The sequence below is a fragment of the Quercus lobata genome, chromosome 1 (genome assembly GCF_001633185.2).
Source record: "Quercus lobata isolate SW786 chromosome 1, ValleyOak3.0 Primary Assembly, whole genome shotgun sequence".
Lineage (NCBI taxonomy): Eukaryota > Viridiplantae > Streptophyta > Magnoliopsida > Fagales > Fagaceae > Quercus > Quercus lobata.
The window spans coordinates 25,324,999-25,337,218 of record NC_044904.1 but is presented as its reverse complement, the minus strand read 5'-3'; the positions used below and the strand labels follow the sequence as shown (position 1 = coordinate 25,337,218).

Here is a 12,220-nt window from a genome sequence, read left to right as displayed (position 1 = left end):
CTAAATAGCTAAAATTTTGCCTCCACTGCTGTGAATGCTCTAATTAGGGGCACGTTTAGCAGGAGAATTTAAGTAATGTTTTTTTTTTAATTTTTTAAAACACATATGAAGGAAAAAGTGTATAAAAATATAAGTAATGTTGTTTAAGAACTTAAAATAAGTGTTTAAAATGCCCAAACAAACTGTCCCAGATATTACGTACCTGCCTCTATATATAACCCAAATACCCTACAAAGTTCTTGGCAAACACTTAACACAGCCTTCCTTCTAAGTTTGATTATTAAGCAAGAAAATGGCTGCTCATTCTACTTCTCATTCTGCTTCTTCTTTCCTACTCATAGTTTCGTTAACAGTTCTCGTGATTTTCACTGGGAGCTCCTCTGGTAAACTCTCTACAGATTTCTACTCTAAAAGCTGTCCAAAGGTGTTTAGCACCGTTCAATCAGTTGTTTATTCTGCCATTTCGAAACAACCCCGCCAGGGTGCTTCTCTGCTTCGCCTCCACTTTCATGATTGTTTTGTCAATGTAAATTCCTCATTCCCTCTATCTACTGGGTTTCTCGTAGGCCTCCACTTTTTTTCAATTTTTTTTTAAGGAACAGCATGCAACAAATATAATATTGTTTATATGTAGAGTCCTTTCTTTCTTCCCTTCTATTTTTTTTTTACCAAAATTGATGACAAACATATTTTTCATGATATATGAAGGTGATAATTAAGTTCCAATTGATGCAACGATATTTTTATATAAGGAAATTAATGTTAAAAGTATTACAAATTTTATTACTAAAAGTTTATAAATTTATATCAATTTAAAAAGATATAATCAAAATTAGTGTTTGAATTTTTTTTTTTTTTTTGGGCTTGTGATGTGATACATCAATTTATAAGATTCATATGCTAAAATTTGTAATATCTCTAATATTGCTCCTTTTGTATACACCGACACTAATTTTACTAGGTTACCATCAAAATACGCCATTTGGTATTTGATGTCTAGTCTTGTTGCTATTCAAGAACCAAGAAAAATATAAAGTAGTCATGTGAGTATTCAAGAATCAAGATAAGATGGAACATGAAATGGCATAATACATATGACTTGACAAGAAAGCAAGTCCGTGCATGGCATACAGAAGTAGTCATGAGAGTTGATAAGGAAAGTCATAAAAAGACAGCCTATTTTGGCAACCTTGTCAGCATCATTAATTTGGTGGGGGACCTGGGGGCTAAGTCCATCTAATACAGTTAGTAAAATCAATGATTCTACAAGAGTTTAAGGAAGCATGTGAAGAACGCAAACAATTATATGGTATCCAGATTTTTCAAGCTTTATGAGTGATCACGGTCAAATAATTCAAAGCTTCGTTGTATTTTGCTTCTTGACAGGGTTGTGATGGGTCGGTACTCTTGGATGACACTCCAACTTTCACAGGCGAGAAGACAGCAGTTCCCAACAAAGGATCAATCAGGGCATTCGAGGTTGTTGATGAAATAAAGTCCAAGATCGAGAAAGAATGCCCCAAAGTGGTCTCATGCGCTGATATCTTAGCTATTGCTGCTCGGGATTCTGTTATAATTGTGAGTTAATTATTAACTATGCACCTAAAAAAAGGAAACTTTTAAAATATAGAATTAGTTTTTACACTGTAGATTGACATGCTTGTTGCCTTTTTTTTTTTTTTTACATGCTTGTTGCTTTATCATGAGATATGACACCTCTCTTTTTTTGTTGTTGTTAATATGATATGACACCTCTCTAATGAATTAATATTTTGTAAATTTAATATGAAACATGTTATATTTGATTTTGACAGTAAATATATAGATATATATATATATATATGCGCGTGTTTATTTGTAATAGAAAATTTTAATAGGATTTATAGTAATATTTATAATAAAATTGATAATAAGTTTCTGGATATTACATTTTGGTCCTCTTTAATAGCGTCTATTATGCAGCTTGGAGGGCCCAAATGGGATGTCAAACTTGGAAGAAGAGATTCCAAGACAGCAAGCTTATCTGCTGCCAACAGTGGGGTCATTCCTCCCCCCAATTCTACCCTTAGCAATCTCATTAATAGATTTAAAGCAAAAGGTCTCTCTACCAAGGACATGGTTGCCTTGTCAGGTATGCCTCTCTCTCTCTCTCTCTCTCTCTCAGACTAAAAATATGGTGGTTTTCTTTTCCATTTTTTGTGTTTACACTTTTTCATTATCAAATAGGACAAATAGATTGAATTTAAGTTACTTTATCTGTATATTTGGAAACAACTTATTTAGATAAAATTAAAAAAAAATTATTAAAAATACTATAAATAAAACTAAAAGATAGTTGAATAGTACAACGAGATTCATGAATAGTATAAAAAAATATAGTAAAACTTATAAATAGTAACAAAAATAAACTAAATAAAAAAAATAAAAATAAAAACTTACTTTTTTAAGCTATGCCAAAACGCACAATAAATATAACATTAGTAAATGTTATAATCTTCAATAACCTTCTAAATAAACATATTATATTACAATCCTATCATTAGATTATATTGCTTTTTTACACTCTACATTCTCCATGTTTACAAAGTATCTAGAAAATGTTTAAATTTCACGTTCTGTTTTCTTTTTCACTAGTTATGAATAAAAAGTATGAGTTAATGGAAAAGATAATAAATGACAATCTACACATACAAAATTTGACAAGCATAATAATTAAAAACACATAGAACCTATAATCAAATGGTACGAGTTTCAAAACTTCAATTTTTTATTTTTTTTTAGAAATAAACACACACACAAGGGAGAGGGAAAGAGATTCTAACAAAAAAATACATCACAACTTCACTCAAAAGCCATGGTTATTTTCAAAACTTCAATTAATTTGTGCAATGTTGACAAATAGTTGTACCAAAGGTAACTTGATCATATTCTAAATACATAAATATCTATGTTAACGTGTATAGTGTTGTGGACTTTAGGCCCAACTAGATTACTTGTCCAACACACATTTTTGTACTACACTCTTACTTGTACTGCACTCATATGCCTTCTATATAAATGCACTCATGTATATTCTTTCATTTTGAGAAATACAATACCATTGCATTCAGTATTTCTAACAATCTAATATGTTTTTTCCCCCTTTCTTTTCTAAGATAAATTGTATGCATTATAATGCTCCTCATCATTTTTTTTTTTATACATGATGGCAGGAGCCCACACAATTGGGCAAGCAAGGTGTACAGTTTTTAGAGATCGCATGTATAAAGATAAAAATATTGATAGTTCATTTGCCAAGACTAGGCAGAATAAATGTCCAAAGACTACTGGCCTTCCAGGAGATAACAAGATTGCACCTCTAGATCTCCAAACTCCTACAGTTTTTGACAACTATTACTACAAGAACCTTATCAAGCAAAAGGGTCTTCTTCGCTCTGATCAACAATTGTTCAATGGTGGATCCACTGACTCATTGGTTAAAAAATACAGCCAGGATACTAAGACCTTCTATTCTGACTTTGTCAACGCAATGATCAAAATGGGAGACATACAGCCCCTCACTGGATCAAGTGGTGAAATTAGGAAGAACTGCAGGAAGGTGAATAATTAATGGGGGTAAATTTCTAGAAAAAAAAATATTATAAATGAATCAGTGAAGATTTATTTCTCTTTCAATTGAAAATAAATAAATAAATCAAATTCTAGCTCCAAAAGAGGGCAATTTATTTGTTTGTGCTATGGTACTTTGAGTGAAAAATTGTGAAATTATTTATTTGTAGAAGTTTGCAAGTTGTTCGGACTTTGGATTATTGTTAAATTTAATAAATTCCCTTTTGCCTTGGTTACTTCTTTTGTGATTTTCTATTCAATCTGGAGTCATGGGGGAATGAGCTCTATATTTTTATAAGAGCGATTTTTTTTTTTTTTAATTCAATAATTACAACAATTAGTAAGGGAGAATTTGAGTTATGAACATCTCCATTTGGGAACATCAAAGGGTATAATTAATCAATTGTAATTGGTGCAACATCGTTCTTACATAAGTCCACCAGTGACTTTTATTACATATTAATCACAATATAACAAATTAATAATCATGAAAAAATTTACTAAGTGTTTTTTATAGCCAAACCTATTGTAAATATATTGGATATTTCATTTTATTTGGCGAATGAAATATATTGGGTAATATTAGATTAATAAAAAATCAAACTTTTTTTTAGAATTAATCAAATACTACTATATTAATCACTTGAAAAATATCGGGCTTATATCTCAAACTTTTCAAAAAAAATATGATCTTTATACCCTTCTAGTATTAGCTATAATTATATAATTTTTTTTTCTCAATAATCAAATATAATTATAGATATTTTTTAGAAGCTACAATTATAGAATTTGGTTAGAAGTTTCACAGCTAACTATTTCTTTACTATAATCCAACCAAGATTAAATAACCTAGAAACTTTTGGTTTTTTTTTTTTTTGCATTTACTTTAATATATTTTGCTAAGAGCCTCTTTAGCTCAACTAAGGTTATAAATGAACTAAGCTGTTTATCAATGGCTGGAGCTCAACTTGAGAAAAATCTTATTTAACAAGTCAAGCTCAAGCCTTAAGTTTAGACTCGATTATTATATGAGTCAAGCTCAAACATAGCAATGTGTTCGTGAACAAGCTTGTGAACATGTGGGCTCGATTTAACTATATATAATATTATATTTTTATATGTATACTTGTCTAAAAATATATTTATATAAACATGAAATTGGATAGTATAAATTTGTCAATAGGTTCATATGCTATTAAATTATTATTTGTAGCTTATTGGTGATCTAAACAATCTATTCATAGTAAAAACTACATATAATTACGAAAAGGTAGAACATTTTAGTCTTGATTTTGCAATATATAGAAGAAGAATAAATTAACCAAGTGGCTTGTGAACAAGCTCAAGCTTGCTTGACAAGAAAGTGAGACAAGCTTGAATATAAAATCTTATTTGTTGATAAGCTCAAACTTGACTCATTTATAGGCATAAGCTCAATTAGTTGGAACCTATTGATGGCTTCAAATGAGGCATTTAGGGCTCATTTGGTTTAGGGCTCACTCAGTTTTCATAACTTAAACTCAAAACTCATTACTCATAACCCAAACCCCACTATCACTCAAAAAATCCAACACTTTTGTTTGGTCACAAAACTCAATCATGTATCTCAATATTTAACTCCACTTTTTGCCAAAATGATGGACCCACCCACTGACACTACACATCCAATACTTTTGTTTGGTCACAAAACTCAGTCATGTATCACATTTTTTAACTCCACTTTTTGTCAAAATGATGGACCCACCATTGACACTACACAGAAGATTATGGTTGCTACCCACGTCCCTTTTCTTTTCTGCTCTTCAAACCTAGGTACACTGAAACCTAGCTCCACCACCACCAACAACAAATCCAGAATCCACCACCATCAACCAAGCTCCACCACAACCAACGGCAAACCCAAAAATCCACAACCACAACCTCCACCACCAACAGCCCTCAACACAACCACAACCTCCACCAAAAAAATCCAAATGAATAAAAAATCCAAACCCACCAACAGCCCTCAACCAAAACCACAACCTCCACCAAAAAATCCAAGCAAACAAGTTCCACCACAGCCCAAGCCTCAAACCACCACAACCACAACAAAAAAACCCAAACCCAAATCCTTAGATCGGATACCCAAACTCAACCATCTTTGCCATCACTGCGTGGAAAAAAAAAAAAAAAAAAAAAAAAAAAAAAGAGAGAGAGAAGAAACTAAGAGCAAAAACCCAACTTGAAGAAGAAAAGAAACAAAAGAGAAAAAAGGAAAGAAAAAGAAAGAAGTAAAAAAAAAAAAAAGAAGAAGAAAGCATCAGACATCACGTTAGGAGATAAAAAGTGAACAAGAAAAAGTGTGGTGGAGCACATGTGTGGTCTGACCATGGGTCCCACTAATTGTATTTTATTACCAAACTACCATTAAACTTGAATGCTCAAAAAAGTGTTAAAATACAAGAGCTGTTTAGACCCTCAAATTCAAAAAATACGGCTCGATAAATTTTACTCCAACTTATGCTAAGCACAGAATAGAGTAAATGCAACGGATAAACAAACAAACTACTCTAAGCCATATTCAATATAACACAGCAGTAATATAAAAACTAAAAGAGTAGGAAAGAAAAATGCAAACATAAGATAACACGTCAATGTGTTATCGAAGAGGAAACCGAAGTATTCGGCGTAAAACCTCTCCGCTGCCCTTCAAGCGATAATCGATCCATTAGATAATCAGTTGGGATACATGGGTTAGTAAAAGACCCTCCAAGCCTAATCTACTCGATGCACCTAAGCCCTCCAAACTCCTATTCTAATAAGGTTTCTTGGAACCGTGTCTTGTCTAGTTCTCCAGATCCCGTAATACACCCGATTGCATCTGCCAAAGCCTGGCTTCTTCAAATGCTTCCCAACAGCACCAAAACCTCACTGAGCATTATGAAAGGGTGTGGTAAGTGTTTGAGCTATCAACCTCTCAATAGTATGGAAATAGAGAGGTAGGAGTTGAGGAAAATTCACAAGCAATTGTGTAGAGAATTATGGGTATAACAATCTCTAACTCTTAAGGTTTGTGGCTAGGGTTTTCTCTCTGAAGCACTCCTCAACATCTGTGGGTAATGTGGATATAAATAGTGTAGGTACAGAAAGTGTGTATCAGAAATGACTGTCTGGCAAAACAGAATGTTTTGCGGGTATCTCTCGCAGGAAGGCCTTACCCGCGAGATACTCACAAAAACTAGTTGTCTCCATCTTGTCCTGACTCTTCGCATTCCAGTCATGTTCAGAGCACATGCATCACTTCACGGGATGCTTACTCGCGAGCTACCCACAAAAACACTTCAGTCTTCAATGCCTTGAATCTTCACACTCTCTCTCTCTCTCTCACACAACCCTTACAAATAAATCCCACGTGAAATACAGGGTACAAAAGATTGAATATAATTACAATCAAATTTGGCACGAAATAAAAGCCAACAAAGCACATAGTTGTAAATTACAACTTTACAAAACTCATAACTCAAGCATCTAAAAACACTAAAATTGTGTTTTCAGTTTCCATCATCCAAACTCAAATTTTTGAGTTTTTTAGTGATGGAAACAATCATTTAAAATCAAACCAAATAATCATCCATTTGTGGGACCCACTTGTTTTGGATGATAGATCATGAAAACTGAGTGATAGCACTCAATTTTTATGCCATCCAAACAAACTCTTAGATTCAAACCCCGTCTTCAACTATTGAACTAAAAATAAATAAATAACTCTAACCTATTTTATCTTCATATTGATTATAATTTCTTTATATATATACAAAATACTAATATATAGTAAAATATTTCCAAAAATTAGTATTTCATCTCTTCTTATTCAAGTCGGAGATTGTTCCTCAAAAAAAAAAAAAAAAAAAAGAGTTGGAGATCTTCATTTTTTTTTTTTTTTTTTAATGGTTACAAATCGTGTTGGCTCATTGAAGTCTGGGATCCAACTACTTTTGGGTCAAAAACTTAGTGGCCTTATGGGCTCTACGTGTGCAGCTCGCATTAGCCAGAGAGTATTTATATTTTTTTATCGTCCCAAAAGTAATAATAATAAATAAATAAATAATGGGTGAAGTAATAATAATAAATAAATAAATAAAATTTTAACCAAAAATAATAATAAATAAATAAATAAATAAGCTCCCAGATATCATTAATTTAATGACACTGAAGTAATGCGTGATTTGTAGTCTCCTCTTCCTGCCGTCATAAAAAAAAAAAAAAAAAAGGACACAATGGGTGCACCCTATTAGAAAAAGTTTTTTTTTTTTTTTGGAGAAACTATTAGGCTATTACCAAAAGATAGACACAGCATGTGGTAGTACTAGTGCCTATTGCCTAGTTTGCACTGGAGTACTCTGTGGCAGCTAGCAAAAATGGGCCTCGTCTATTCGCATTTTAAGTAGTAAATGGACATGTAGAAGGTAACCAGGACCATTGCATTTAACTGACTGGACTTGTATAAGGTAGTAGGACCATTGCATTTTAATTGGACTTTTAGTTTTCAGCAAAAAAAATAATTGGACTTTTAGTTGTAGAGTGTCGCTAAGCACCGGGAAATATAATTTTAGGTTTAAAGAATAAATTTTATTATATTCAAATAATTAATATATTATTATTATTATTATTATTATTATTATTATTATTATTCATTTTTCTCACGTTCTAAGATTCAGAATTAATACTTGATGATACAAAAAATCACCAAGTTGAGGACCTTGTCTCATTGGGTGAATGATCTCGTGGTGGGTTGTGTCTCCGATCCAAACTTGCAAAAAAGCTTGGAAAAGAAGTGTAATACACTGGTGTGATGTTTACCAAAAACAATCTGATGCTTAAGTCAGAAAGGGGAGAAAGCTGTTTAGAGAGAAAAAAATGACTTAGGCGGTTTTTGGGTGAGTATTTGTGTGTACCTTTGGATTATGTTGTTCCTTTCTTTTATGGGCTAGACTTAGGTACAGTACTTAAGTGTTATTCCTTAGGTTCCCCTCTTAAAATTCTGCCATGTAGATTTTTTCTTATGAGATAGAAGTATATTTTTTAGATATATATTCATGTGGTAGAATCTTAAGAGAGGAACCTAAGGAACAGCACTTAAGATACTGTACCTAAGTTTTGTCCTTCTTTTATAGTTGTTTCCTATCTAAATGGGTAATGAATCTCAGTATTTATAAGCAATGACTAGTATGTCATTAATGGGAGCTCTGAAGTATACAACTCACTTGTTACCGTTGCTCTGTCTGTTACTTTTCATTATCAATGCACGCAATAAATGTGCAGCGCTCGTTTGGGTCGTCATTAACATGGAATGACGATCTCATGTTATTTTCGGCTTATAAATTTTATCTATTCTTTAAATAAAAAATAAATAAAAAAAAAATCTATATTGAAGTATTTTTAACAGTTTTTTTTCAATTAATACTATACTTAATCTGCTTAATATTTCTTATGATGAAGTCAATTTTTGGTAGGCTTTTATTAATTTTAATTCTGCAAAAATATTATTATAACTTCAATTAACATATAACCTCAATACTTTCAATTAATTACAATTTTATTTTTAAAGATTGGTACTCATACCTTTTTCCCCCTTCTTATAGATTGGTACTAATATTACAAAAACCACAAGCCAATTCTACTACAGATGAAGGGACCCATTTCCAGAGCTTAGCCATGCCTACACCAAGAGATGAGCATTCACATTTGGAAGTGTAAAATAGAGTTTTCTCCATAGACATGGAGAGTCTAAAGCTAGCCCCTGGACATGTGTTATTTCAAATAGAGTTGCACTCCTCAAATTGAAAACTAAACCCATGTAAAGCATCTGGTAGATATGATTAATTTTTTGAGCAATCCGATTTTTGTAATAAGAAAAGCCTTTTCTTTTTCTTTTTTATTAAGAAGAAAAGTTTTTTTATAAATTATAGATTTGTCTTTTGTCTGACTAATGAAGCACTAATCCTTTAGGCATCCCTGAACAGAGGCAGAAACCTTGGAGGTTTGAACAAATATGGCTTGAGGAGGAGGGCTGCCATAACATTGTAGCTTCGGGTTCCCCGAAGGTAAGGGTTGATGCAAAGATAAGTGACTGTTAGTCCAATTTGCGACAATGGAGCAAGCACTCTTTTGGAAACATTACTCGTGCTTTGGTTGAGAAGAGTTTTTTTTTTGAAAAGAGCATAAGAAGAGGCCCGTGGAGGAGGCAAATATGACAAAGTACTCCAAATGAAGAAAGAGATTAATGGTTTTTTCATTCAAGAAGAAAAAATGTGACACTAATGGTCTCAATCACACTAAATAAAGTCTGGGGATAAAAATTCTAGATATTTCTATAGTAGAGCTTCCCAAAGATTTCGTAGAAATCAAATAAGTGACCTTAGGAATCAAAGGGATAAGATGTGTACTAGAGATGATAATATTCTTCATTACTTGTAGATTACTATCAACAACTATTTTCTTCTTCTAAATTAACCTACTAAGATTGATCATGTTTTACAGTGTCCTCTTCAAGTGGTTATGGATGACATTAATTCTCTGTTGATTGATGATTTTACAAAACAAGAAGTTGACATAGCTCTAAAACAGATGGCCCTCTTAAAGCCCCTCGCCTTGACGGTATGCCTAATATATTTTTTCAGCATTATTGGCATTATCTTTCTTAAATTTGGGTCAAATTTAACTTGAGATTAATTATACATATATCACCCTCATCCACAAGGTGAAGAGTCCAAAAAGAGTAACGAAGTTTGACCTTATTTTCCTTTGTAACATCCTTTATAAACTTGTATTTAAGGTATTAGCAAACAGGCTTAAAAATATTTTACCTCAGATTATTTTTAATTCTCAAAGTGCTTTCCAATCGGATAAAGCCATATTGGATAATATTCTTGTTGCATTTGAGACCCTTAATCACATGAAAACAAAGAAGTTCGGTAAATTGGGGTTCAAGACTCTAAAGTTGGATATGAGCAAGGTAGGTAATAGAGTTAAGTGAGCTTTTATGCTAGAATTGATTGAAAAAATGGGTTTCATAATAGATGGATTGGTTAATATCATAATGCATCAATATTGTTTCTTATTCTCAGGGCCGGCTCTATAGTGGAGCAAAAAATGCAACCGCCTAAGGCCCCAAGTAAAAAAAAGGCCCCTAAATTTTAACCAATAGGATTATTTATAATCAATAAATAAAATAATTTTTTTTATTAGATGAAAAACAAATAAAAAAATAGAGAAAAATGCAACGTCGTCCACAATATTTTTCACAACACTTTTACAACTAATGCTAAGTAGCAAGTTATTATAGCCTATTGTTGATGGCAAAAAAATAATTATAGTGATATTTTCAAATAAAAAACAAAAAGCAGTTTAAAATCTAGGATTTGTTGTAAAAAATATTGTGAATGTTGCACTTCTAAAAAAAAAAGAATAATAATAAGAGTTTAATTAGCAAACTTTTACTAGTTTTCATCTAAATCTACCACTAACACCACTGTTTTACTTACCACTATCAATCTACCACATCAACAAGTATGAAAAATTTTGTCAAATTTTTTTTGTCTTAAAAATTCAAAAAAAAAAAAAAAAATTCTATGTAGTTCATGTTAATTAGTAGTAATTTTGCATCTAAATAAGATGATCAATTTTCGCCTTAGGCCCCCAAATGCATCAAGCCGCCCCTGCTTATTCTATTTTGGTTAATGGGGAACTAAAAGGTAATATCAAACCTACTAGAGGCATCAAACATGGTGACTATTTATCACCTTAAATTTTTATGCTTTGCTCAGAAGGCTTAATTGGTATTTTTAAACAAGCTATTCTAGAGGATATCATTAGAGGCCTTTCTCTATGTAAAAGTGGCCTAAAAATCTCTCAACTATTTTTTGCTGATAATAGCTTGCTTTTTTGTTGTGCTCAAATAGGTGATATTCAGACTATCCATGGAATTCTTGACTAATATGAAAAAGTTTCCGAGCAACAGATTAACAAAGAGGAGGCACTATCCTCTTCTTTAGTAAATCTGTTTCTATTGCTACAAAAAAAATTTGTTAAAATTTGCTTTAAGTTCCTAAAATAAAAGAGTATGAAAAATATCCTAGCTTACCAGCAGTCTGGAGGGGGGGATAGACTTAATTTTATTAAAGAAAGGGTGTGGAGGATGGAGGAAAGACTACTATCTCAAGCTAGCGAAGTTCTTTTAAAAGCTATTTTGCAAGCAATTTTCACCTTTGGCATGAGATGCTTTAAGTTACCTGTGGGACTTTGTAAGGACATCACACAAGGTGATGATTCGTAAACTTTGGTGAGGTTAACAGGGAAATTATAGGAAAATTCACTAGAAGAATTGAGAAACTTTATCTAGACCCAAAGCTACTAGATGTATAAGTTTTAAGGATCTTTGCAAATTTAATGATACTATGTTGGCAAAACAAGTGTGGTAGCTTGTTCATGATACCAATTCTCTCTTTTATAAAATCTTTAAGGCTAAATATTTTCCTAGTAGTATTGTAATTGAAGCTAAAGCTACATCGAGGTCTTATGATTGGAAGAACATTTTGTGAACTCGAATTGCCATCTCCATGGGAGCTAAATG

The 12,220-nt window shown here is 32.1% G+C and overlaps 1 protein-coding gene across 1 annotated transcript; it reads left to right on the top strand.

The window, feature by feature from the left end:
• Nucleotides 1-234: 234 nt before the first annotated feature.
• Nucleotides 235-3,620, top strand: LOC115984812 (peroxidase 4-like). The gene is made up of 4 exons (XM_031107814.1): nt 235-526; nt 1,387-1,578; nt 1,963-2,131; nt 3,213-3,620. The coding sequence occupies exons 1-4, from the start codon at nt 293-295 to the stop codon at nt 3,608-3,610; spliced, it is 993 nt and encodes a 330-aa protein (XP_030963674.1). The 5' UTR covers nt 235-292; the 3' UTR covers nt 3,611-3,620.
• The last annotated feature ends 8,600 nt before the right edge of the window (nt 3,621-12,220 follow it).